General features: G+C 43.5%; 1 protein-coding gene across 2 annotated transcripts; it reads left to right on the top strand.

Moving 5' to 3' along the window:
* Positions 1 to 14975: 14975 nt before the first annotated feature.
* Positions 14976 to 27456, top strand: DACT1 (dishevelled binding antagonist of beta catenin 1). 2 transcript variants are annotated; one of them, XM_045810518.2, is made up of 4 exons: positions 14976 to 15528; positions 17668 to 17800; positions 18555 to 18710; positions 21918 to 27456. In XM_045810518.2, the coding sequence occupies exons 1-4, from the start codon at positions 15184 to 15186 to the stop codon at positions 23819 to 23821; spliced, it is 2538 nt and encodes an 845-aa protein (XP_045666474.2). In that variant the 5' UTR covers positions 14976 to 15183; the 3' UTR covers positions 23822 to 27456. The 2 variants fall into 2 exon arrangements, with proteins under 2 accessions (XP_045666474.2, XP_045666473.2); XM_045810517.2 differs by having other exon boundaries at positions 22029 to 27455.
* The last annotated feature ends 384 nt before the right edge of the window (positions 27457 to 27840 follow it).

Here is a 27840-nt window from a genome sequence, read left to right as displayed (position 1 = left end):
AAGGTGCCCACAATTTAGTGGGAAGATGGCCAGGCAAACACGTAATTACACCATGGTGTGATTTCATATTGTAATTGTCAAAGAAAGGGTATAGAGGAAGAGAGCAGAAGGAGGCCTCCTTGGCTTGGGAGAAGGAGGGAAGGCTCTCTGGGGTGGGGGTGGGGGGCAACCCGAGAGCTGACATTTGGAAGGAAAGGAAAAGCTTCTAGGTATGTATGGATCAGGTTGGAAGAAAATCATGACAGAAGGCGTGTGGCATTATGCCATATTTAAGGCACTGGGCTGTGCTCCGGAAAGAGAGAGGCACCGATGTCCTATTCCTACTTGTCTACTATCAGGGCAATCAGAAGTCTCTAGTTTAGAATTTGATCATTGCTTCCTTTGAATTTTCACCCAAACCTTGAGAACAGGTGCTTTCTCAAATTTCACGTTTCCCCCTTTCCTACCCCACCTCACCCTAGGGATAAATATAGTGCCTTTACCAATCAGCACTAAATAACGGGGACTGAACAATGAAACTGAATAATGATTGATAATGAAAGATGAAACAGGGAAATAAAAGTTGGAAGGTGGCTGGGCCAGACCATGGAGAGCCTTCAATACCTGGCTGTGGGAACTGGGCTTAGTTGGTGGCAGAGTGCCAATCTGTTGCAGACGAGGATTTCGGGGACAGGTCAGAGCTAGGGAGAAGGGTAAGCGCTGGCTGACAAGGCGAAATGCTACACTTCTCAGGGAAGAGAGAACCAGAAAAGCACAGAAGCGAGAGCTGCAGGTAGAATCTTGAGGGCGCCACCATCGGAGAGCAAACCCAGAAAAACTTGTCTTCCAAAGACCTACCTAAAGCTCGGTTTCCACATCCATACGTGGGTGTTAAGAGCACCTCGTGATCCGGCCACTGCCAGGATTCAGTGAAATAACGCAAGGAAAGTGCTTCTCTTTGTTATTATTATAAAGGAGTGATATTCTTTTTTTCTCATTGGGATAAGGTCAACTGATGTACAAATGCTAATTGTTAAAATGCATCGATGATTTGTTGCCCGGTAACTACGATATTCGAAGTGACAAACTCATTTCAGTGTTTGCCTTTTAATTAAAATGGGTATTTCAGCGTTCTAAAATTCATTTTTGGAGGAACCCCCTACTGAGCTACAGCGTCTCTGGCACAGCAGGGGGTATACTACCATTTTTAAAAAGCCAGCTAACAATTAATGTCATAATTTTATATTTATCCTGCCAATTATAACAAAGACAAACCCCAGTTTGTCCACGACTGTGCAAACAAGCAAAGACGTCTCAGCACCAAGGGGCAAGTTACTTGCAAATTTGCATATTAATTACTGTTTACTGCCTTTGCCCCTGTGGCTGATTACTTCTAACAAAGTGCATGGAATGTGCTCGCCACCCCAGGAGCAGGCACGGAGAAGGCCACAGGGCTTACTTCTAGCGGTGAAAGGACTAGAAGGAAGCAGTCCATGCCCCTGGCTCAACAGATCTTTATGTGAGTAGCCACAAAGAAGTCCAAGGTGCATTTTAATAAAGACCAACAGACAACAAAGATGGTCCGAGAGATTCTCACTCAAATAAGACCATCTTTGCTTTCACGTGTTTTGGAGCAATATTATTCTTGATATGTGCTATGCAATGTGAAAGATACTATACATTGTCTTTTGTGCTTTGAAGGGTTACTTGTACATTAGAACTAAACTGTGGTCACAGTGCCCTGGAACAGAAAATTTCCTAAAGCTCATCAATGTACTTTGTTTCCTCAGTGCTGGCACCAGCTGCCAGGAGGACGGGGTGCCCTGGGAGGAGCTACCCGTAACCCAGTCCCGTTTTCTCCTGAAGGTGTTGGATAGATTGGGACACTCTTGTGTCTAGCTTGGGAAGGGAAGTCTAGTGTGTATTGGAGAATTTTAACTTGGTTGTAATTGGAGACAAAAATCACATTAGTTGGTTTAAAGACACAACGTCTGAAAGAAACTCTTTGTGCTCGCAATTCGGAGAAAGCAAGAGCAGCCTCCTCTTGAGACAAAGTCCTGTCTGACAAAACCTTTGATGGAGGCAGGAGAAAAATCAATGGAAAAAATTTAATCTTGACATAAGCATAATACATTATGCATGATAATCTTCGGATTGCCACTTAAAGGCAATCATCTGAAAAAGCAGTGACTGGTTTACAAGGTGACTTCAGCTTCCTGTAGTCGTGTGAAAAATGTTTAGGAAGTACAGGAATGTAAAAACAGAACGACCCCTCTCTGTTTTTAATCTCTAGAAATAAGAAAATGAATACTTTCATGTATTGTATCAATAGCTGCTCCTTGGGAAATTTCACAGTAATATAATTAATAATAATAATAATAATAATAACTACTAACCATTATCAAGTGCTTGCTTTGTACCAGGTATTTAATATACATGATCTTATTTAATCCTTTCAGTGAAGAAGGGTATATTTTTTATCCCCATGAAAACAGCTGAGACTGAAGCTCAGAGAGATTAGGGAATTTGCCCCAAATCACGAAAGTAGAATGTGGCAAGGCTGGAATTTGAACCCAGGCAATCTGAGTTTATGGGCCACCATGCCATGCTGCTTCTCATTTTATGCATTTGGAAACTGGAGTTTATTTTCCTAATGCTCGAAGATTTATTGTAAAGTTGGAATTCTATTCCAGCTTTCCGAGCTCCTTAAACTCATTGTCTTTATATTCTTCTATGCTACTCCTCTATTTAAAACTGAGTGTTGGGATTTACAATATCCTAATATCTTAGAGCAGAAGTCAGTGAACTCTGGCCTATGGGCCAAATCTGCCTGCTCCCTATTTTTATAAATAAAGTTTTATTGGAACACAGCTGTGCTCACTTGTTTATGTGTTATCTGTGGCTGCCTTTGTGCTCCAACTACAAATCTGAGTGCTTGTGACAGAAACTGTAAGGTCCACAAGCCTAAGACATTTACTATTTGGCCATTTACAGAAAAAGCTTGTTGACTCCTGACTTAGAGAAAACATTTCCTTTCTTTTTCCTAGTTAACATGTGACCAGGTTTTCAGGAGCCGGAGCTTTGAGCAAGAGAGTTGGTGTAGTGATTCCTAGTCCAGCTAACTGTGCTTATTTTATTTTATTTATTTTTAAAAGATTTTTAAAATCTATTTGACAGGGAGACAGTATGCACAAGCAAGAGGAGCAGCAGGCAGAGGGAGAGGGGGAGGTAGGCTCCAAAAGGAGCCCAATGTGGGGCTCGATCCCAGGACCCTGGGGTCATGACCTGAGCCTAAGGCAGGTGCTTAACCAACTGAGCCACCCAAGCGCCCCTAATTGCTTATTTTAAACCTGAGAGGTTGTCTGGGGCTAGAAGTGGCCAGGTGGGCTTGAGGACAGAGGCTGTGGGTGGCTCATTATTGGTTATCATTACTGGTCTTTGGTACTCTCTCCTTAATTGTTTCCAGAACCCCAAGAAATAACTATCTCCCACTGTATCCCCAGAGATATAACGGCCACACGGCAGATTATTGCTGAATTAATAGTTAGAAATATCTTTTTGAATTAATAGTTAGAAATATCTCGCAGTTGGCCCATGAATTCTGTCTCTAGCCAGTCTCCCCTCCAATGGCACCTCCATCCACTTGCCAGATTACGTTTCCTGTAACACCATTTTCATCTTGTCATTTTCCTGATGGACATGTAACAGCTTGCCCTTCTTGGCTTCCAGGATGGAGTTCAAATTCGTTAGCCTGGCAGTTATGATCTCTCCCCTGCTTCTTTTCTCTATCCCTACTTACCATAACTCATTTGCCGTGCAACACTTTCTGTTTTTTCAAGATTTAACTCCGGGCCATTTGACCACTCAGGGAGGTCAGGATTGCTGGGTGGCCAGGTCACAGCCAGTTTAGGGACAGGATGGACAGGATCGAATGGATGCTTATGATATGCAAACGAACCTGTAGGGGGGGAGACTAGAGGCTAGGAGGCCCATTAGGAGTCTATTTGAGGTGATAATTGTGTAGACCAGGGCAATGAGAATAGAGAGGAAGGGACAAACTGGAGAGATATTTGAAAGGAAGCATTTTCAGGAATTTGATAAATTAGTAACCTGAGGGATGAAGGAGAGGGAAGACTAAATAGAACAAAGATTTTAGTTTTAGGACTAGTAGATTGTGTTGTCATTGACCAAAATTGTTACTCTGGGAAGACAGGCAGGACAAGGGGGATGAGAGAAAGTGAAGAGCATCTGGAAATAAGATTGGGATAATCCTTGTGACAGCCTAGTGGTTTATATGGAATAGGACATGTGGTTAATTAGCGTCAGTTTGGGGGTCAGGACTAGAGATTTTGATGTACTAAAGGGATGACAAACTAACTCATTCATTCATTCACTCAACAATATTTATTTGAGCAAGCACAGTGTGCCAGGGAGTTTTAGGTCCTTGGGGTATATCAGTCAACAAAACCAAGATCCCTGCTTTTGTGGGGCATGCATTCTAGCAAGAGAGACAGGCAAGAAACAATGAACACAATAAGTAAGTAAATTACATAGTGTAATAAGGTGTAAAACGCTATGGAAAAAGGACAAGGTGAGGCAGGGTAGGGTGGCTGAAGGTTGTGGGGCAGAGTGAGGGTTCTTGCAATTCTAAAGCTGATCCCAGACAACACCTAGAGCTTTTTTCTGTGACCAGTGGCTTGTTATTCATATTCTGACCAAGGTGACAGAAGAAGAAATTATAAGGCATCAACTCCTGTGTGATATTTTAATAAAGATTCTTCTGTATGTCACATCTGGAGGCAATTTGGAAAAAAAGGGAAACTTCTCGTGGTTCCCATTTCCTGAAGGAGTAGCATGGCAATGAAATTCAGATGAGCTGAAGCTGATAATTTTCAGCAATTTAAATGTCGTTGCCTTTCCTAGAAGGAAAAGCTTTGTTTATAAACAGCCGGGTCAATAGGAAAGGTAGTCTCATTATTCACATTCTTCTGATAGGCTTCCAGGCAGAACACAGGGGTAGGAGGGGTACACAGAGGACTGAAACATAATCACCTAGCTTGGGGTTTTTGTTCTTTGTGATAACATGGGAGAAAGGTAAAAAGCTAATTTTATGCTTTCTTGGAAGACAAATCTTATGGGATGACACATTTTTTGTAAAGACCAAGGATTTGAGCAATTACCTAGCGATGCGTAGGGAATATAGACTATATGTATCAGCATTCTTTCCCTCTTGAGTTATTAATGATCAAAGTCTGCACTTGGGGCACATGATCTCAGTTTTCTGTGTTCCTTCAACAGGATCCGGTGTGCTGAAAAAACTTTAGTTTCCTCTGCCTTCCATCGCCAAGCTGCTTATTTAGGGTTCTCAGAGGAGGGGTGATATTTAAAAAGGAAGGAGGGAAGAAGGGTGGGATAACATGATTTGGACAATGTCAGAAGACACACTGGTGCAGATAACGAGAGTGGTATGTGTTATAGTTTGAAAACAGGCTCAGCTCTATTGAAAACGGAGAAACTTAATTCTTTGATGTGGAAATGAGCTAAAAGGGAAAGGAAAAGGTGTGCCTGTAAACTCTGGGCTTTTTTTCTGTGTGTGTGTGTGTGTGTGTGTGTGTGTGTGTGTGTGTGTGTGTTTTAAGCCTGTGAATCCCCCAGGTGCACGGTGCAGCGTGTGATGCATAAAGGGACACCCGTTGTGCGGCAGAACCAGGTTTCCCTCCCTTTGTGCTGACTCAAGCAGCTGCAGCCACAGCGGCCGACACTTGGCAAGGTAAGATCCTGGCTTCCTGGAAAAATCTTGGGAAGAGCCCAGAGTGAGTCAGGGTATATTTGGGTCTGTCAGGTACGTGTTCAGTAGAACAGAAGGACTTGGGGTTTGAAGTTTGTTGTTGTTGGTTTTTTTTTTTTTAATTTTTATTTTAATTCTATTTAATTTTATTTTTATTCTAATTAATAATAACTAATTTTAATTCTAATTAATAATAAATTCTATTTAATTTTATTTTAATTCTAATTAATAATAACTAATATAACATTAGTTATATAACATTAATATAACTAATATTAGTTCCAGGTTGAACGGTGTTTGATGTCAACCTTTCTGTGCTCAGAGAAGTGGGCTCACATGCACCCATCTTTGGAAAGAAACCACTCTCAGTGAGAAGAGCCCTTACCAAAGCATATCCTTCGTGGACGGGGCATGTGTTTAGTATTTTGTTACTGATTTCTACCTCTTGCGCCTATTTAATTCAGCAACATTTATTAAACTCCTAGTTGGTGCTTAGGACTCTGTGAAGTCCAGATGATTCCAAAGGAGTAAATTTGAATAAATGACAAAACAAAATGAAACCATTTTTTCAAGAATCTTCATAGAAATTCCATTACTGGAAGCAATGCGAAAGTATGAATCCCAAAGTGGTGATAATCCCTCCATTCCTCCTCCTCACACGCACCCACCAACACAGAGGTGTGCTCAGGTAGAAGGACCCTCCAGAAAAAAGTACCCAGGCCTCTTCACACACTGCCAATTGGCCAGGCTGAGCTCCCCGGTGCTGCCTCATTGACAGAATGCTGATTAAGCTGCTTTGTGCTCCAGAATGGACCGATGGGCCGTTCTCTGTTTCTTGTCAACTTCAAACAAGCTGGGCAGTCTGAGTTTGTTTTAACTCTACTGACCTCAAATGCCTTTTGTCTTTATCAGACTTTATTCTTATCTTTTCAGAAATGGAACTGTTTCTCTTTTTCCTGTTTCCTCATTTTTTTCTAAAAGGCACAAACTTTCAAAAGACGCTTCTGAAAGTTGAGCAGACAGGAAAAGCACCCAATTTTGGTTTGTTCCTAAGTATCTATTTATAGAATTTTCCAAAGTTGGTCCTTTTGGTGTGTCATAGACTGGGGATTCCATCTCAATCCACCTTGAAAGGCGATCGAATTAAACAAGCATTTGGTGAGTACCTGCTTTGTTTCCAGCTTTTTTCTGAGGGAGTTAGAGATGAAGTAGGTTTTGGCCCTGCCCTTGAGGAGTTTAAAATCTAATTTAACAAGAGAGGCAACACCAATTAAGCCAAGAACGCACTTCTGAGATTTTGAAGTCACATTCTTGGCTTCAGTGTTTTTATGTATAATGACCAAAAGGGTCCATTATTTTTATTTTATTTTTATTTTATTTTATTTTTTTTAAAAGATTTATTTATTTATTTATTTGACAGAGATAGAGACAGTCAGCGAGAGAGGGAACACAAGCAGGGGGAGTGGGAGAGGAAGAAGCAGGCTCACAGCAGAGGAGCCTGATGTGGGGCTCGATCCCAGAACGCCGGGATCACGCCCTGAGCCGAAGGCAGATGCTTAACCGCTGTGCCACCCAGGCGCCCCAAGGGTCCATTAGTTTTAATCTATGTGACGGTAGATTTAGTTGTTCACGAAAAACATCTCTCCAACGCCAACAAAGGGAAGACAATCTGGACATTGGGGATGCTTAACTAATTTTCAAGCTGATTTTGTTTACCTAATAGTACTTTGTTCCAGACTCTATGATTTTGAACAAACAGGAAGCACTCGCCCTGTCCCGCTGTTTTTTCTCCTCGAGAGGTAAAACTCCATCAGGCATGAATTCAGCGCTCAAGGAGCTCACTGCCAAGCTTAGTGAGAGAGACAGGACACGAGGGAGAAAGTCATTGGTGCCCAGGGGCAGTCAGAACTGCAGGACCCGTAACTGGGGTCTTATCCCGAGAGGCTGGGAGAATCACTTCTTTGCTTTTCCTTTAGGGTGACTTCATCTCCCCACATCATGATATATTGTAAACATTGTAGGACATGCTCTGTGTCCTTTGGATGAAAAGTGTGTTATATAAGGTCCATAAGAAGTTTTTGGATAAGTTTAGGGAAAAAATTGATGATGATTATAATAACATCTATCATTAATTGAGTGCTTATTATAGACTTGGCACTAAATTAATGATGGGGATACAGCTCTGCTCTGTAATGGCATTTTATGTCTGCTAGCCCCAAAGTATCAAAATATTCATTTCGAAGCAGGGCCTGTTTATAATCTGTTCAAAACTGTTAACCTAGGTGGTGGTTTCATGGAAATTCATTACACTGTTCTCTCCACTTTTGCGTTTTGAAATTTTCCATAGTAAGAGGCCATGTGCAAAAAAAGGAAGGAGCTGAGTAAACGTCATGAACCTAAATAGTGCCTCAGATAAAAGATGAAGGAGACGAAAGACGGAAGTCCACATTTCTCTCGTATACTATGTGCCAGTTCCTTCACATTCACTGTCTGGGAATTAACTGAGAGCCCATTTTATAAATGAGGCTCAGAGATACCACGGGACTTTTTAAAGCGTTGAACGCTGGCCTGAGCTTACGTTCTTTCCCATACACTGCTTTGCTCTACTGGTCCATATGCTTTCTAAGGGCAGACCCTCCTGTTTTATCCTGACAGCCTGTACTGCCAGGGGATTAAAGAAACCACAGTGCTACTCTTCAAAAGTCTCTCAGACCTACTTATAGTTTGAAACCAAAGAGAGTGTTTGGAAACAGCAGAACATGAATGTTTTAGGAAAAACTTCAAGATACAATATGAAAACTGTCAAAGCAATGGTTAATGATAATTTGTATCTGATCGGGATGTCTTTAAATGCCCATTCTGTGTGTGGGGGATGTGGGTGTGCTCACACATGTGCGACATTTGAGGTAACCAACATTTATTTCTAGACATTTCACAACCTCTTTCTAAGGTTAAGAATAAGCTCTCTTTTACAGATGAGAAAAACGAGGCTGAGAGAGGTCAAAGTCGGCAATACCAGTGTATGGGGAACACTACCCAGGAGCGAAGCATGGTGCCGCTGGAGTTCAAATCCAGGCTGGCCTGACCCCAGCTATATATCCTCTCACCACGCCAGTAAGTGCTGCGTTAGAATCCGATTCTTTCTCCTGTGGAAACAGCTTCTATTAAAAGCAAGAGAGGGTCAACCAGATTCCTCCATAGGGCCCTGGTGGGGGAAGAGTCGAGTGTAACAAAATGTCAGTTTCTTTGTCATTAGGCAAAACTCCTCGACTCTGAATTCAGTCTGCATGAACCAAACTGAACAGAAGTGAATTGTCCCATCTGTTGTCAAAACGATCCTCCCCAGACTTCAAAGAACTCTGGCTCTGGAGGGAGAGACCCCCGAGGTGCAGAGAGAGATGGAAATGGAGCCCCTAGCCCTCCTATCAGCCGCTTCAGTCTCGGGGCGGAGCCGCATACAGCCACTGCCTGTCATCCCAGCTGACTTCTCTTTGAATGGGAGGCTCTTCTCACCTCCAGCCTCCCCCTCAGCCCAGACACACCCAGGGCCCAATTTCTGTTTGAAGTGGGTGTGCTACTCTTCACACGCACCGCTGCAGAGGTGCAACGGGACGAGAGCAACCAGGCTCCCCGTGGGGCCGCCTAAGCCTCCGCCAGTACTGAGAGCTTTCAGCTGCTCCCGGCTCACGGGGTGATAATGGCATTCTGGGCTTTTCCACAGGGATCCCTAGGCCCCTGAGGGATCTTAATTAAAGCAGCTTTGTGGGTCTTGGAGGGAAACACGGGCCCAGAACTCACTGTGGGAGCTTGTTTCAAGTTCTGGTTCAGTTTCTGCCTGGCCTCAGAGAGGCTGGGTTGGTTCATGGAGCAAAGGAAATGGTCCATTCATGGACCAACTGTCTCAGTCCTAAAGCTAAATCCTCTGCTTTCATGTTAGTAATCTAGAGCTCTGCTGTAAAGCATCACCTCACCTCGGTCATCTCTCTTCACTGGCGTAGAAAGGCTCAGGAAACCATACTGGAAATGGCTCCTAGTACATGGATTGGAGTGGTGCTTTCTCGTCCTCCTTTCTGGATTGTTCTGAGGAAAGGAGAATAGATTTGTAAAGTAATTCATGATCTTGAAGTTTAATTATATATACCAGTTACTACCTTTCAATGAATGATATTTAGATAAAAATACTGAATTGTTTTGCTATATAGCAAGTATCTCCTATAGACATTTTTGATGTAGCTTTTAGGGGAGTAAATATTTTTTTAAAAAGATAATAAAAAGTAAAATAGAAGATCTCATTCCCCATAAAAATCATTTTTTATAAATGTCATAATTTTTTCATGACTCGAGTATGACTTTTTAGATATAATCATAGCATATGTCTGCTTTGAAAATATCATTTTGCAAATTGTGATAGTTTCACAATTTGGAATTATTTATAAACTTGGAAATATATGTATATTTAGAAATATATATGGAAATATGTATATATGTGGATATATTTCAGAAAAATATATGGAAATATGTGTATATATTTGAATATGTATATCATAGATATATGTATGTGATTATTTAATTAGTACCAGTTTCCCTCCTAGACCATAAGCTTCATGAAGGTAGGGATTAAGTCTGATTTGTTCATCACTGTATCCCCAGTACCTGTCATGTATTGGAAATACAATACATATCTGTTGAATAAGTGAATGATCACTTAAAGAGGTGAAATGCAATGATGATGGTACGTATTTGTTTTTATCTTACGGGAACACCTGCTTTAAAGTTTTCTTCTCTCATGCAAGAGACTCAGGTTATAATTAGATTGTTATTTTAAGAAATCACTAATGCTTATCTACAAATAAATATGATTGAAAATGTTCTGTGGATTATCAAATTAGATGTGTACTAGTTTGCTTGTTCATGAGATGGAGAATTTCAAATATTTAGGGACCAGCCCCAACAAAGCAGAGTAAGGGCAAAATCTGCTAAATACAGTTGTTTAAAGTGACCACTTGTCTCTGAAACACTTTTAAATTTTGCCTGGGAATGAAGTAGTTTTGTGGTATTAGTACCAGAGCATGTTCTAGGGTATTTGCACACTTGGTATGAGGCACCTTCCATCTGTAAATGGCAGAGCTAAGGCACTGAAGTCTGAGGTATGGTGGAGACGTCACGGATGAAGGCCATGGGGAATGCAAGTCGCTCCCAGCGTGAGTGTTTGGAACTCAGGGTGTGCTGTATAAGGAAACTGAACTTCCTGAAGAACTCACCCCCAAACTTCAAGGAATCATCTAGGTCTTCTTCAACAGAAACCTGCTGACTGGAAACCCTTACAACAATGCTAAAACAGTTAACAGATAACCTTTTCTTCCAGGAATAAGGAAGTGTGTGGTTGAGCCCAAGTCAGTGAGGGTGGAAAGAGCTGTTTCATAGCCTTGCAGACAAGACTAGCATTGTCAAAAGCTTGCTGTTTCTACCACCATTCCCTTATTCCCCTCTGCCCTCAAAAGATTTTTTAAAGTGGTCAGGGCTATGATGTTGCCCAGTTTTGCTACCAACTTTCCTTTTTCTTGATCTTTTGTTTCAATGTCTGCTTTCTTTCCCCTATGTGCTCACTGAAGCCTGATTGTGGGCTCAAGCTATAATTAGTTTATATATGAAGTTTAATTCACTGTGGCTCTTTTGGCATTAGACTCAAATGGGCTTTGATGTCTGGCTGGAGCTTTGATCCCAGACCCTCGAATGGTGGTCATCACCCCAACTCAAAGGATTGCCCTTTATTTTTTTCCCTCCTATTTGGAGACAGCTTTTCCCAATTACATCATTTCTGTTTGTTTGGCCATAAAAGCTGCAAGGCATCATTTTGTTGCTTTTCTCTACAGCAAAACTTGCAACTGATGCTCCTTACTTTGGCTGGCTGCAGTAGAATGTTCACTGCTCGATAAGGCATTTGTAGAATGCTGCTCATACTTTAGTGGGGGTGCTGGTGGGAGATGTTCTGCCCAAGGGCAAGGGGTCAGACTGTGTGATCTGAGGGACCCTCCCTGGCTCTGCCCAGGAAATGCCCTGAAGCATAAACTACCAAACTACGATATATTCCGTCAAGACTTTTTTTCAGGTTAGCAACTTTATCTTACTCTCCAGATTTTCCAGGCAGCAGATCCACTTTAGTGTCACACTTTCTGAGTGTGGATTAACAGCTTTTCTGTGAAAACAAGGCTTGGGTGAGGGGGTGGAAGCAAAAGAATTAACTAGGGCTGAACGATACTGGAAAGGAGATAACAAAGTAGCATCCATGGAGGAAGAAGCCCCAGTACCTGCTTTAAAAAGTAGAAAAAGCAAAATCAAAACAGTAGGGGGAAGTGAGATCCTGTTGGCAACAGAAGGGAGCAGTGAGTGGTAGGTGATTACCTTTGACTGCCTCCGGAGTACCTGCAACCAAAACAAAGAATCAAAGGGGAAAGAAAAGCCAGGACTAGACGGGAGAGGAGAAAATTTGGCTGTTGAGTTAAGAAGAAAATAGGGGCAACCCAACTAGTTACACTTAATCTGATGGCATTGGGAGTTTTCCTGAAAAAAACAAACAAACAAAAAACCCCACAATGACAGCATTAAGCTCCTTGCTTCTAATTTCACTTGACAGCCCGAGTTTATTTTAATTGGCATGTGAATGAACAGCATTATTTATTAATGTGTAATGGATACTTTGGAAAGCATGACCTTTTTTTCCTGTTTGTGACCATTTTACTGGTGGAACCATTTGAATACATTAATTTTCATATTTAAACTTGCTGGGAACACTTTCTCACGGAGATGTACAAGCTGTTATGGCAAATGGTTTTCTTTGGACTAATGAGCCAGCTCCAAGTGGCATTTGGTGGGGAGGGGGGGTGAGATGGGGGGGAGACTTGAAGACATAGTGATTTGTCTGTCCACTTTAACAAGATTTATTAGTAGCGTGTAAAACATGTTTTAGCTTTTCTCCCCCCCCTTAACTATATAAATATAGTTGTCGATGTGTGACATAACCCAGGCCACAATAATAGACTCCGCCCAGCCAAAAGGAATCTAATTCAGAGCTAGAAAGCAAGAAGCTTGCTTCGAAATTAATAGAATGAGACAATGATGGAGGACATGGGTCAGTGGCCTTTAGTATGTGGGATCTGTCATTATTCTTCACTGCCTTCAGTCCTTTACTAAAGTTACAGAGGAAAATTAGTTCCTGTGTTACTACGTGAATTGTTTGGCACACAGTAGGCATAAAGAAGAGGTGACCCGAATAGAATTGATTTTGTATGCTGATGAACACTGGAACATAATTCTGTTTTTAGATCTAATATACAATCTTGTTGATCATGAATCATGATTGTAGTTACAGTTTCTTTTATGTCTGTGCGGGGCAGCAATGGGGAGGTCAATGGAGTATGGCATGGGAACTTTGGTTTTTGTTGTTTGTTTTAGTAAATGCTGAGTTGATTCTACTTGTTGCAGAGATTGAATGGGTACTATTAATTTAGTTAGAAAGTATGTTAATGTAAAAACAATTTACAACCAACCTACATTTTCTTGAGTCTGTAGAGATCATCAGTTGAATGCTTGCAAGGCACTGTTTTGAGTACAGTAATACTAAGAGGGTATTAAAACAGTCTCTGCCTTCAGGGAACTTTTATAACGTAATTGGAGAGAAGAAATACACATAAACCCCAATGTGTGTGTGTGTGTGTGTGTGTGTGTGTGTGTGTGTGTACACCCAGATAAATAACCAAACAAATAGCATTTGGTAAGAATCAGATATTCATATAGTTGTCTGGAGTGATCTTGGAGGGGAGTGAACTGATCTGGGAGGGAAGGCTAGACCACACAGGGGAGAAAGGGCAGACGGGCAAAGGTGTAAGAGTCTGAAATAATGATATAGGATGCACTCCTTCACACAACAGTTTGCCTGAATTTTAGCAGATTGTGACTTGTTGGGTTTAATTTCTGAGGCTCTTTGATGTATTGATTTTTAAAACAGATAAGGTGCTTTTCCATAGACAAGCCAGCTAGTGGCACTTCTAAACCTCTATCCAACCAAAACTCCCTGTGACCAGCATTCCAAGCAGAGTTGACCATTCCGCAAATGCTACTTTGGGGGACAGTTTATAGGTCCCTCTGGAAGAAAACAAAAAGCTACAACTCATATAATCCTTACTATCTATGCGCCTGCCACTTTGTAAACGCACATCCTCACCCCGCCGTATTATATACCGTATATTACTAAAGTTCTTATGACGGGCATAGTCTGTTAGTAGCTCCATTTTACCGTTGGGGAAAGAGAGGCATAGAGAAGCGAAGTAACTTGTTTGCACAGCTCGTCAAGGCTGGAGCAGGATTCACATTCAGACAGTCTGGTTTCAGAGTCAGAGCTCTTGTGTTTGCCCAAGATAGCAAATAACAATAAAAAACTCAAACAAAAACCAAAGCGCGCAGGCGCGCGCGCCAACATTAAACCCAGGGCTTGTAAAAGAATTGATGCAACCGCTTGTTTTACAGCGACATCCTCCCGCTTAATTTTACACGCCTTCTGTAAAATAAATAACAAAGCAACAGCCACAAAACTAAGAGACAGTTTTAGAACAACACTGCGCTGTGCTTTGCTATTGCTTGCCTTCACAAAGCGGAGTCAAAGAAACCAAACCCACAGAAATTGTCTTTGAATACACTCTCAGTACCTTGCTTGGCAAGGTGAAAGAAACCTAAATCGGTGTGAGTGGATGTGAACAGTGGACGTGGGGGGAAAGGGTTAAGATTGTGTGCTGCAACTCGGTCGAGTTTCAGAAAGTTCTCTGGGGAGCCCAACTGCTGCGTCCCTTCGCTACCCTGCCTGCGAGGCCGACTGTAACAGGATGCTGGGACTCGAGGCGCTCGCCTCTTGCTTTGTGCGAGGCAGAAGAACCAATAAGGAACGAGGCAAAAATTGGGTGCAGTAAACCCGAAAAGGGGGCGAGGAGGCCTGCGGGAAGAGCGGGGGAGGAGAGAGGGAGGAGCGGGGAGGGCAGAGCGAGGAGGAGGCCGGCGCTGAGCACCAGCGGCGCCCCTGACAGAAGAGAAGCCTGGGGGAGCGGGCCTCGGAGCGGAGGGGCCGGCGCGGGGAGGCGGGCGCCAGGCGGGGGTTTGCCGGGCCGCCGCGCGTGACGTAGCACCGGGCAGGGCGTTATCAGCTGCGGGGCCGCGGCGAGGGACGCGCGGCGACAGCGGACGGCGCCGCCCGGGCCCGGACCGCTGCAGCCCGTGGCCGCGAGCGGGTCCTGAGCGCTTCTGGCTGTCGCCCCGTCGCCGTGCCCCGTCTCAGGGCGGCATGAGCCGTCGGCCGCAGCCCTAGCGCCTGCTCCTCCGCGCGGGCGGCCCGGCTGCGGTGACGGGTGCTCGCTGCGAGGGTGGGGGCCATGAAGCCGAGCGCGGCCGGGACGGCGAGGGAGCTGGAGCCGCAGGCGCCCGCCCGGGGCGAGCAGCGTGCGGTGGAGCCCGAGGGGCGCTGGCGGGAGAAGGGCGAGGCGGACACGGAGCGGCAGCGCACCAGGGAGCGGCAAGAGGCCACGCTGGCCGGGCTGGCGGAGCTGGAGTACCTGCGCCAGCGCCAAGAGCTGCTGGTTCGGGGCGCCCTGCGTGGCGCCGGGGGCTCGGGAGTCGCTGCGCCCCGCGCTGGGGAGCTGCCGGCGGAGGCGGCGCAACGCAGCCGCCTGGAGGAGAAGTTCTTGGAGGAGAATATCTTGCTGCTGCGGAAGCAATTGGTAGGTCGTGCCTGGAGGTAGGGGCACGGCTGCCCTGCACAGGGGCTGGTACTCGGGCAGGTGGTCTGGGGGTGGGCGTGAGGGTGCTTCCGCCTGGGGGGATTCTCCCTGTTCCCGGACCCCCATTCCTGCGTGGGCCGCCGGGGCCCACGCGTTTCTGACGGGTGCCCGCTTTGTGTCAGGTGAGGGGCTGGCGACCCTGCGCGGATTGCCGGGAGGGGGTGGCAGCTCTCCCCTCCTTGCGCTGCCTTTGGGATTCTTGGAGTCGCCTGGTTGTAACCTTCAATCCTTTCTAGTTAGACGAATTCAACGCCCTCTCCCCGAATGTTTGCAAACCCTTCTTTAAAATACTATTTCACTTGGAGGTCTTAGCTTCGTGTCCTCCCGCCGAGAGGGGACAAAAGCCGAGGAGGGGGCTTGTGGCGAGGTTAACTGTCCAATGCTGAATTTTACGATTACGCGGAAGCGCACGTAGGGAGCCCTGCCCCTCCCAGGGCTCTCGGCATGCCAGCTTTTGCCTGGGCTGCTGCTTAATTTCAAATAGAAGCCCTTTGTGCTAAAAGATGCAAATGATAGGAATTTGGCTGGAGAAAGTGCCCTGTCCTCTCATATTATATGTGACCGGTGGTGGAGGTGGGAGAAGAGAGAACCTGCTCTTAGGCAGCATTTATCTTACTGGATGTCGGTCAGCGTCTCAGTCATTCTATGCCATCTGCATTCATGGGGAAGAAAAAGAACTTTGGCGCTTAATGTATTGATGAACAGCTTTTGACCCCGCCTCAGAATAATGGCGGCAGCTTTGTTATGGTGACCTCAAAAATGTAGTTTTGAAAACAGAGAAAAAAATCTTTTTCTGACCATGTGATACTGTCTGAAACTAGACACATGCTCGATAATGTCCCTCCTACAATAGTGAACATAGGTGATGCCGTGTGGTTATTTGTCAAGGGGTTTCTTGTATTATCTCTTTTCAGATAATTTTTCTCTCTCCTTTCTCCCTCTTTCTCTCTCAGCATCAAAGTGCTTTTACTTTGGTTCATTTTTCCTGAAGAAACTCATTCTAGCAAACAGGCATATATGATTTTTGTCTACAGGTTTTTTAAATCAAAGGACAGACAGGAGGAATAATATTCCTAGGCATCTATTTTTTAAAGATGTATCCTGGTTTGTGCAATACCTTTTTTGGCATTTTACTGTGTTTTGGTAGCAGACCAGATTCATATGTAATGTGGATTTGAGTCAATTCTTGCCGGTTATGCCTGGTCGTTGACATTTTATGCATTGTCTTGTACAATAGCACCTTTTTCTCTTCACGAGTTTCAAGATTGTGAGTGGCACATTCCTGTTGTCCCCTGGAGGGGAGCAAGGCAGCGTGTCAGGAGAATTTCAGTCCAGTCAGTGTTTGCGGTACTATTTTCAATTGTAGACTTGGCATTCATGATTTGAACCAGATGCGTTTTTAGTTCTTTTGCTTTCCCAGCAGTAGGAAGCACTAGGTGGCGGTGTGAGTTAGCACTACAGATCTGTCACCTTTGGAAACCCAAGTTGAGTTCAAATCTTGATGGACCTTCCCTTGAGGGTTTTGGATTTTGCCAAGCCACATTATACTTGGCACTGGCTATTAGTATTAGTTTCTCACTTTCAAAGGCCCTAAGACTGATTAAACCCCACAAAGCAACTAATAGAAAACAAAACTCTGTGGGACATTTGGCCAGAAAATCTCACCTAAGTAAGAGTATAGTGTATTGTAGGAAATACCTTACACCCTGACTTCAATTAAAGAGTCTGCTGTGAAGTATGGTTTTGTAAAAAATTGGCTCTATGTAGAGGGTTTTAAAAAAACTCCTTTTCTTATCCTTACCTATAAAAAGTGAGTTTGTATATATTTGTTGAAACGAAAAGCAAGTCCTGCGTTTATGAAGAAACTTTATAGCACCACAAAATGTAAGAAAGTAAAACTAAACATAGGACATATTCTTGAAGTTTTTAAAAAAAATTTCAGGTCATCCAGTAAAATTTTGGTTTTGGAAGATTTAGTGAACTCTTTAAATGGTAATTTGAATACCTAAGAGCAGACGTTCTGGTTCTTTGTGGCCAAAAATGTGTTCCTTTTTCCCTTCTGTGTTTCTTCCTAATCAGAATTGTTTGAGGAGAAGAGATGCTGGTTTGTTGAATCAGTTGCAAGAACTTGACAAGCAGATAAGTGACCTGAGACTAGATGTAGAAAAGACGTCTGAAGAGCACCTGGAGACAGACAGTCGGCCCAGCTCAGGTGAGTGTGTGAGCACAAGGACAGAGTTCTGCACTCAAGTTCTACTTCAGCCCCCCTGGGTTTAGCATTCCCAGACCTGCAAATGGCAATGGAGTTTGTTTCTAGGGCAGAGAGAATTAAAAAAAAAAAAAAAAAAAAAAAAAAAAGCAGTCTGCCATTCAGTTGTATGAGAGGGAAATAAAACCAGATGACAAAATTTTTAATAATGAGATTGATCTGACTGGAGTCCCCTGAGTTTAAAAATAAAAGCTTCTATTCAAATTTCTGGAAGAGCAGTCCTCCTTTGAAACTTGAGAAAGTCAGAACTGGGCTAGAAAATTAGTCACACTTCAACTTCCTGAGACCACTTCAAAAGTTTTTTTTTTTTTTTCTTTTAAGCCATTTGGCTTCTTAAATAGATTTGTTTTTTTCTTCAGATGATTCTTTCTGAAACATTCGTGATAAAGTCGAGGCTTTGACAGATCTAAGTCTCTTTCCTTGAACATCTTTAAAGGTGGGGTCAAGGAGGAAGGTCAGTTTGAGGGTGAAAGTAACTTTGAAATGTATCCATAGATATGGACTCTTTGCCTTTTCCTAAGAATTGCTTGAGATAAAACCATACGGTCACAATGCTAAATTCAGTGAACCAAAATTGCCCCCCCCACAAAGTCTCCCTTTCCTGCCTTTCTTAGTTGATTAACTCTTTTCCTTTTAAGCACAAATGTGTACTATTGCTTGACATGATCTTAATTCCAAACGGTGTTTTTGTTTGTAGGGTTTTATGAGCTGAGTGATGGGGCTTCAGGATCCCTTTCCAATTCCTCTAACTCGGTCTTCAGTGAGTGTTTATCCAGTTGTCATTCCAGCACCTGCTTTTGCAGCCCCTTGGAGGCAACCTTGACTATCTCAGATGGTTGCCCCAAATCTGCAGGTAAGACTTTTTAGAATTGATAGACATTTTTAATTGGAAGGGGTCAAAGGTCCTTAAAGATTATTTAGCTTCAACCCCTTCTATTGATAGAAAAACAAAAGGGCAGGGAATTCCATCAACGTGCTACATTTCATGACATAGTTGATCTAGAATCACGATTCTAGAACCATAACATAGTGATCTAGACCACTTTTCAAGTCCTCTTTGGGTGCTAGTTAGCTGACGGTGGCAAGATAGCTGATCTTTAGAATCCTGTCCCAATATTACAGGTCTTGTGCTCTGTGTGTGAGCCTTTGCTGTTAGTTTAAATTGTTTGCATTTTCTTTTGAAAACCACTTTGAATCTGTTTTTTTCTTCTTTTAATCATTTAAAGCTCAAACTTACACTAAATTAAATATATCTGTCAGACTGATTGGCACATCAGGGAGCAGTGGCCCTTCCAGGTTCTCCAGAATGTCTTGTACGATGGCAGCTGTCTTTTCTTCTAGCAGGTGGGTGGGATGAGATTCCCCTGGGCCATGTGCCCTGTTCCCCATTTTGGGCTACCTTGCAGTGACCTCCAGAGAGAGTCATGCTGTTGTTTGGTACTGGAAGAGTTTCTGCATTTCCACTGTATGTCACACACTGTACCAGAGGCTCTGCATACATTTATGTCCTTTGAGTCCTCCCAATAGTTCTGCAGGGTGTGCAGGTATCGTTAGCTCCATTTTATGTCTCAGAAAAATGAGGTCTAGTGAGGTTAGGTTAGTAGTTTAAGGTCGTATAGCTAGTGAGTGGCAGAGGCAGAATTCATGCTCGGGACTAACGGCCAGGTCCAAGTTTTTTCCCCATCACACCAAGGGAATTCAGAAATTGTGTTCGACCTTCTCATTGAACAGAGGAGGAATTTGGTTTTATAAAACAGTTCGTCAGAGGCTCCTCATTTGCTGAATGGCAGAGTTGTTGCTGAAACTTGGGACTCCTTTCGTAGTTCTGTTTTATTGTGGTTCCGCAGACGAGCGGAGAAAACCTGGCGAGGAGCTGTAGGAGCTAGCACAAGTCGTTGCACTCTCGGCTCGTCTGTGTCCTCCACTTGGATGGAAGGCTGAATTTTTGAGATCTAAGCAACGCAAACACAATGCCAAACAACTGAGGCTGCTAACTGGCTGGGCTCTTTGTGTTTGTACTTTGTGCTGTCAGCAGCAATCATTCAGGGAAACACAAATCTGTGTTATCTAGAGTGTCTAGGCCTCAAGTTCATTGGTAATTGCTCCCCTTCACTCTACAGATCTGGTTTCAGAGGGAAACTTTAAAACCCATTAAAGGCACTTTGGTATAGGTTTTCCTTGAAGACAGACCCTTGATCTCCCAAATGCCACATCTTCACATAATTGAGACAGTTGTACTGGGCCTTAGGGACTGAGATGTCTGTCTTGTTCCTTGACTCTAAGAGGGAACAGGGACAGAATAGTAAAGTGTAGGTAAATGTAGGGCAATGCTTAAATGTAGGGCGAAGATAGAGTAGTGGAGGAGGAGGGATGGGCAATGATATTAGCTAGAAAGGTTTCCCTTTCTTATAATTAGCTATTTATTAGGAGTGGAGGTGGGGGGGTAAGGACACAGCACAGCACTTTTACTTTATAATAATTTTTTCTTTACAAATGAATCATATCATTTCTGGGTCCAGAATGTATTTTTCTCAGGACTGCTAATTATCATTGAAGGTCATGGAGATTTCCCTTACATTAAGCAATTTATGTAGACTCTGGCACATAGGTTTTTAATATTTGAGTAAATAAATATAATATGGAATATATTAAATAGTGACAAAAACTTTGATTTCCCTTAGCTGAAGTTCATTAAAGGGATTTGATATTTGTAATAGTCACCAAGGTAAGATATCAAAATCATTTAATTAAGCAAGAAAGCTTAATTTCTTTTTTTTTTTTTTTTAAAGATTTTATTTATTTATTTGACAGAGAGACAGCCAGCCAGATAGGGAACACAAGCAGGGGGAGTAGGAGAGGAAGAAGCACGCTTCTAGCGGAGGAGCCTGATGTGGGGCTCGATCCCATAACGCCGGAATCATGCCCTGAGCCGAAGGCAGGCGCTTAACGACTGCTACCCAGGCGCCCCAGAAAGCTTAATTTCATTATATTTTGGCATCTACATTTTTGAGATGTGGAAAATTTATTCATTAATACTACAACTCCGTCTTTTAAAACCCTATCAAGAATTCCTTCCTATTTAAAAAATATTGTTTTATTTTTTAGTGTCACTATTGAAAATACAAGGTGATTATTATTTACATTTGGTTAGTCTCCATTGAAATTTGATCGGTTTCTTTGAATTTCCAATTGACAGTTATACCGAATATATGTCATTAAGAAGTAGGTCTAAAAAAAATAGAAAATGAAGAGAAAGCTCTCAGAAAGTACGGTTTAGGGGCGCCTGGGTGGCGCAGTCATTAAGCATCTGCTTTCGGCTCAGGGTGTGATCCCAGCGTTCTGGGATCAAGCCCCACATCGGGCTCCTCTGCTAGGAGCCTGCTTCTTTCTCTCCCACTCCCCCTGCTTGTGTTCCCTCTCTCGCTGGCTGTCTCTGTCAAATAAATAAATAAAATCTTAAAAAAAAAAAAAAAGTACAGTTTATCTGCAGTATTTCAAAAGGAAACCAGGAATAGAATACAGAGGGTAGAGTAGCCCAGAGAAAGAATGATTCAAAAAATGTGGGGTTTTTTTTTTCTAGTTATAAATGCAGTGCATACTTACTGAAAATTTAGAAAATAGGCAATAAAGAAGTAAATCTCACTTGCTTTCTACACTGCAATGCTACTATTGGCATCTTGGTGTGCTTCATCTAAGACTTTTCTCTTTGCATATATACAGTCATTAAGTTTATAATTACAGTCTGGTATTATATCATGATTTTCACTGAACTTTAAAGTATTTTCCCCATATTATTCAACAGTTTGAAAGTATTTTTAATGGCTGAGTACTTTTCTTTCAGACGATATATCATTTCTTGTTACAGATTTCTTTGTTAAATATTTCTTCCCTCATCCAGTAGTATGGACTGTATGTGAAAGAGTATAGTAGCTTCTGGGAATAGTTGTTGATTCTTAGCATTCTCTCTCTATTCGTGAATTTGTTTTCATAGAAATTGGCCTGAGTCAAGCTGGCACTGACCAATTCATTTCTTCAGAGTGTATCTTCAAATGTTTTTCAGATCTCATAGGATGGTTGGAATATAAAGAAGGCCACTGTGAAGATAAGGCCTCAGGGGCAGTTTGTCATTCCCTCTCCACATCACAATTTAATTCCCTTGGTATCATTGCAGATGTGAACCCCAAGTACCAGTGTGATCTGGTGTCTAAAAACGGAAATGATGTGTATCGCTATCCCAGTCCACTTCATGCTGTGGCGGTGCAGAGCCCAATGTTTCTCCTTTGCCTGACGGGCAACCCTCTGAGGGAAGAGGAGAGGCTTGGTAACCACGCCAGTGACATTTGTGTGGGATCCGAGCTGGACGTCATCAAGACAGACACTTCCTTACCCTCTCCAAGCAGTTTGTGGTCTGCTCCCCATCCTTCATCCAGTAAGAAAATGGATGGCTACATTCTAAGCCTGGTCCAGAAAAAAACACACCCCGTAAGGACCAACAAGCCAAGAACCAGTGTGAATGCAGACCCCACGAAGGGGCTTCTGAGGAATGGGAGCGTTTGTGTCAGAGTGACTGGGGGTGTCTCACAGGGCAACAGCGGGAACCTTAAGAGTTCTAAACAGGTGCTTTTGCCCTCTGGCGGAATCTCCTCTTTGGACAACGGGACCTTCTCCCCACTGAAGCAGTGGTCAAAAGAATCAAAGGCAGAACAAGTGGAGAGCAAGAGGTTGTCCCCCCCGGAGGGCTGCTCGCCAGGCGCTGCCACTGAACTTCCAAGTAGGCATCTGCCCCAAAATGCCAAGCCAGCTTCCCAGGAGCACGCTCGGTGTCCCACCGCTGTGACAGGGGAGCCCCCCAAAGACAGCATTCAGGTCCTAGCCGCCTCTCCGAAGGAGAGCCCTGGGAGGGGCCCCGCGCCGCCGCTGGAGAACAAAGTCGTGCAGCCATTGAAAAAGCTGTCACAGAAATGCGGCCAGCCGCCTGCCCCTCCGGCAGCGCCCCCTCCTGCCCCTGCTCCGCTGCTGTCTTCGGCCTTCGCGGTGGAAGAGCGGCCTGCGCTGGATTTCAAGAGCGAGGGCTCCTCTTCTCAGAGCCTGGAGGAAGGGCCCCCGGCGAAGGCGCCGTCCGTCCCGGGCCCGCAGGCCGCGGGCGGCCGGCCCCACCGCGGCTCCCGGACCGCGGCCGTCCCGCGTGGCTCGGCCCCGAAGCACCGGGGCGCCCCGGCCCTCCACGGGCCGGACAGCACGCTGCCCCCTGTGAGGGAGAAGAGCCGCGCGGCCAGCAAGAAGTGCCGGTTCCCCGACGACGCGGATACAAATAAGAAACTCAGGAAGGCCTCGTCCCGGGGGAGGAAGGGCGGGGGCGGGCAGCCCGAGGCGGGTCTCCCCAGCCGGCCGCTGGGTGCCGGCCACAGGGCCGGGGGCAGGGCGCACGGGCACGGCCGGGAGGCGCTGGTGGCCAAGCCCAAGCACAAGCGAACCGACTCGCGGCGCTGGCGCTCGGCCGCCGAGGTCTCCCTGGAAGAGGCCCTGCGGAGATCGCGGCGCGGCCGGCGCGAGCACGTGGGGCTGTACCCCGCCGGCGTGCCGCTGCCCTACGCCAGCCCGTACGCCTACGTGGCCAGCGACTCGGAGTACTCGGCCGAGTGCGAGTCGCTCTTCCACTCCACCGTGCTGGACACCAGCGAGGACGAGCGCAGCAACTACACCACCAACTGCTTCGGGGACAGCGAGTCCAGCGTGAGCGAGGGTGAGTTTGCGGGCGACAGCACGAGCTCCAGTGACTCCGAGGAAAGCGGGGGCTTGATCTGGTCCCAGTTTGTCCAGACTCTCCCCATCCAGGCGGTCACAGCCCCAGACCTCCACAGCAACCCCACGAAAACCTTTGTCAAAATTAAGGCTTCGCATAACCTCAAGAAGAAAATCCTCCGCTTTCGGTCCGGTTCTCTGAAACTCATGACGACCGTCTGAGGAGCACCACTGGTGGGGAGAGGGGGGTGTCTTCTAGTTTTCTAGAGGAAAAAGGTGGCGTCCTATTTTTCGTGTGACAATTTCGCGGAATGCTTTCCTTTTGTTGAGGTAAACCTGAGGTAAATTGTCTCGTCTTCATCCTGTAGGGACGCTAGTGCCTTTGATGGAAGGTAAAGAATGTTTTGCTGGCTAGGAGTGAATACTGGGTTTTTAATGGTGGTGATAGTGAATGAATTTTGTGGTATCAGGTGATTTTTACTGGAAATTCTCCGAGCATCTGTGAAGGCACAGGTTTTGAAGTTCAAGGCTTACGGGGATGGAACCTTTTGATCTGAAGGCCAGGTGGATGGAATTTAGGACACACATTGGCTTCTTGGTTCTCTCGGGCAGTGTCTCCGCCAGGCTTTTCCTGTTGAGAGGCACCACATACAACTGCGTGAAGTAGGTACGATGGACAGTCATTGTTTTCTGTAATTTTTTATATAGTGTCCCTTTCTTAGATGTATCCCCATTCCGTTTTCTTCTCAGAACTGTTTGGTTTACAGGACTCAGAACTTGAAGACCAGACCCTAAATCCAGAGCTGGTGACCTGGATAGGGAGGCTGGTAATAACCTTAAAAGGATTCACTAAAACTTTCGCCACACTTGGTGCCTAGGCCCTGGTTACTGTAACCCTTTTAGGGCCCATTAGCCAACATTTTGATGCCTTTCTCCTCCTCCCTGATTGCAGCTGACCCAGCCATTTCTTCCTGGAAGGACTTGCCTTTGGGATAACATTTTGGTCCTTGGGCACTGAGAAATTCACTCCTAATGAAATAACCCTTGGGTGTGACTCCAAACCCAGAATTGCTCACTGAGCACTGTGCCACGTAAGCGTTGGCCTGAACATTTTAGTGCAATCCAGTCCAGATTGGACCACTGACCCTGTCTGGAAGGGCTTTTTAAAAAATATTTTTTTTGTTTCGGTAAACGGTATTGTGTAAAATTGTTTTTTATACCAGTATATGCATGTTTTGTGCATGAGTAGTATTTGTTTTGATATTTCTATGGATGTTAAATTACTGTATGATATAAACAGTATGTGTTTTTATATATCATTGTGTAAATTTAATATAACGCATTTTATGCTGTAATAAACAATTTGTTTTACTGCTGTTAAGTTTGTTGTTTGGGTATAAAACCAGTTACACATGAAAATCTTCTGTTGATTATTTTGGGATTTCTATTCTAAGCATTAGAATATTTGCAATAATTAAAGCAGATTTTAGGCGTAGGCTTTGATTGGATGGTGAGTGAGCAAATGAGGAAAAGCAAACCACTTCTTTAGAATAATTAAGGTACTTCTTTACAATTTAAGGTAAATTTGGTAGGTGTCTTCTAAGGAAGATATTTCTGAGAAGGAGTCTTCCCCCTTGCCCAACTTTTCAGTATAAAAAAATTTCCGACATGGAAAAGTTGATAGTACAGTAAACACCTGTATAGCCAACACCCAGATTCAACAATTGCTAACAATTGCTAACACTTGCTTTAACTCTCTTAACGTATACAGTAGGTTAAACCATATTACTGGTTTTGAAGGGTAAAGACAGATTTTGGCAATCCTCCCTCTCCCCACCACACTGCTGTACTCTTAAAATAAATTTCAGGCATCATGGTATTTCATCTCTAAAAGCTTAAGCATGTATTTCCTAAGAACAAGGAGATTCTTGTGTATAGAACTACAACATCATGATCACACCTAAGGAAAACTGACAATAATTCTGAATATCATCAAATATTTAATCCCTATTCAAGTTTTCCAATTTGTTTCAGAATTTTTAACAGCAGTTTCCTTCCTTTTCCTTGCCAGGTTTCAGTCAGTATGTGGCATTTGGTTGTAGATCCTTTGTCTTTTTAGTTTAGAATAGTTTCCCCACATTTCTTAAAAACGACATTGGGTTTTTAAAGTCATAGTTATAGAAGGGCCCACATTCTGGATTTGGTTTTTTCCTTATGCTGTCTTTTAGTGCCTAGTCCTTCTAGCTCCTATAAACTTGGTAAGGCTTGATTGGATTCAGGTTAAACATTCTTGGCAAGAAGATTTCACTAGCGATCTTGTGTTTTTCTTACTTCACATTAAGAAACATAATATCAGGATGCCCTACTATTACTGAATTTAAGAGTGATTCCTTGGTTAAGTGGGTGAGTAGAGATTTCTCCATTATAAAGGTTTTTTTCTCTTTGCAAATGGTTATTATGTGTGGGTGGTTCTTCAGTATTGTGTGGGTATTCTTCACAACCTTCTGCTTAAGGGCTTTAGCTTACACTGCTGATCCTTGCCTGAACCAGTTATTGCCTTGGGGATTCAAAATGGTGGTTTTCTAAATATCTTTCCTTCTACGTTCTACAAAAAAAGGGTTTTCCTTTTTTTAAATTTAAATTTTAATTAGTTAACATACAGTGCAATAGTGGTTTCTGGAGTAAAATTCAGTGATTCATCACTTACATACGACACCCAGTACTCATCACAACAGGTGTCTCCTTTAATAACCCATCTCCCACCTAGCCCACCCCCCACCCACCTCCTTCTACCAACTCTCAGTTTGTTCTCTTATATTAAGAGTCTCTTATGGTTTGTTTCCCTCTCCTTTTTTTCTTTCCCCCCTTCCCACATGTTCATCTGTTTTCTTTCTTAAATTCCACATAGGAGTGAGATCATATAGTATATTGTCATCTATGTTGTTGCAAATGGCAAGATTTTTTGAGTGATATTCAAGTAATATTACTTCAGTAATATTCCATAGTGTGTGTATACATATATATGTATGTATACACACATCGTATCTTCTTTATCCATTCATCGGTCGATGGACATTTGGGCTCTCTTCATAGTTCGGCTGTTGTTAATAAAATTCCTTTACCTTTTTTGAATATCACAATGGACTCATGGATTTTTATTCATTTGGTATCTTGTAATCATTATTTGTTTGTTTTTGATGTTCAACATGTCCCAAATCTGGCCAATGGGAGGACAAATCTTGTTAAAAGAAAACTAGAATAAGCCCAGTCTCATAATTATATTTAATATGAAACGTACTCAATTATAATGAATTTTTCAGATGCTAAATTTCACTGCAACAAAAATTCCTTAACTATTTTTAAAATTTTGTCTTGGAAATTTCCTTTTCCTATACTCTATATACCTCTTATCTGAGAAGACTTTTAACTTTGGAACATAGCAAGTGATTTCTCCAAGGCTTATAAAGGTATGGCGTCTTTTTTCTTTTTTTAAATAAGACATCTTTTTGGCAAGACTTCTCAGACAACTCAATTCTTCAAAATGTTGTTAGTCTTTTACTATTTATGGTTTTTTTAAACTTTTACTTATTTATCAGAGAGAGAGAGAGAACACAAGCAGAGGGAGCCGCAGAGGGAGAAGCAGGCTCCCCACTGAGAAGGAGCCCAATGTGGGTCAATCCTAGGACCCTGGGATCATGACCTGAGCCAAAGGCAGATACTTAACCGACTGAGCCACCCAGGCACCCCTATTCATATGTTTTTATATGCAACCAGTCATGCTGCTTGGACTAGAATTTGACTACCTGATTAAATTTAAGACAAGCACAAGCAAGGGGATGATCTCACCATCTTTTCTAATGCTGTGATCTGATCTATTTGGGGGCAGGCTATAAAGTTTATTATTTAAGGCAACTGTGACCGGCAGTCAGTTCTTGAATCACTTCCAAGTTGTCCTCAATGAGCATTATTCTCGGAAGGGGATGCTTTCTGAAAACCAGCTTCTGAATAATTACATTTTAGGTGACAGAACGCCAAACGAGGGGAAGCGTGAGAAACAGGATTTTCAAAGAACGTTGGCTTTGTGCTCTTCCACCCATTGCTTCTCTAGCTAGCACCTGTACTGCCCTTGGAAAATTGGGTTTTGTCCATTATTTTCGGTGACAAAATAGCTGCTGTTGTTACAAACAAAATCTCTTTAAAATTTTACTTTATTGAAATAAATTACAAATGCTCATGGTCAA

Source organism: Ursus americanus, chromosome 26, assembly GCF_024610735.1.
Source record: "Ursus americanus isolate L20-20 chromosome 26, mUrsAme1.1.p, whole genome shotgun sequence".
NCBI classification, from domain to species: domain Eukaryota; kingdom Metazoa; phylum Chordata; class Mammalia; order Carnivora; family Ursidae; genus Ursus; species Ursus americanus.
The sequence above is the reverse complement of the archived record's forward strand: the minus strand, read 5'-3'. Positions and strand labels throughout refer to the sequence as shown.

Excerpts from the sequence above, each read along its gene's own strand:
- DACT1 (XM_045810518.2), top strand. The coding sequence starts at position 15,184 with ATGAAGCCGAGCGCGGCCGGGACGGCGAGGGAGCTGGAGCCGCAGGCG. Across the intron at positions 17,801-18,554 it reads AGACAGTCGGCCCAGCTCAG|GGTTTTATGAGCTGAGTGAT; the intron begins GTGAGTGTGTGA and ends TTTTGTTTGTAG. Across the intron at positions 18,711-21,917 it reads TGGTTGCCCCAAATCTGCAG|ATCTCATAGGATGGTTGGAA; the intron begins GTAAGACTTTTT and ends AATGTTTTTCAG.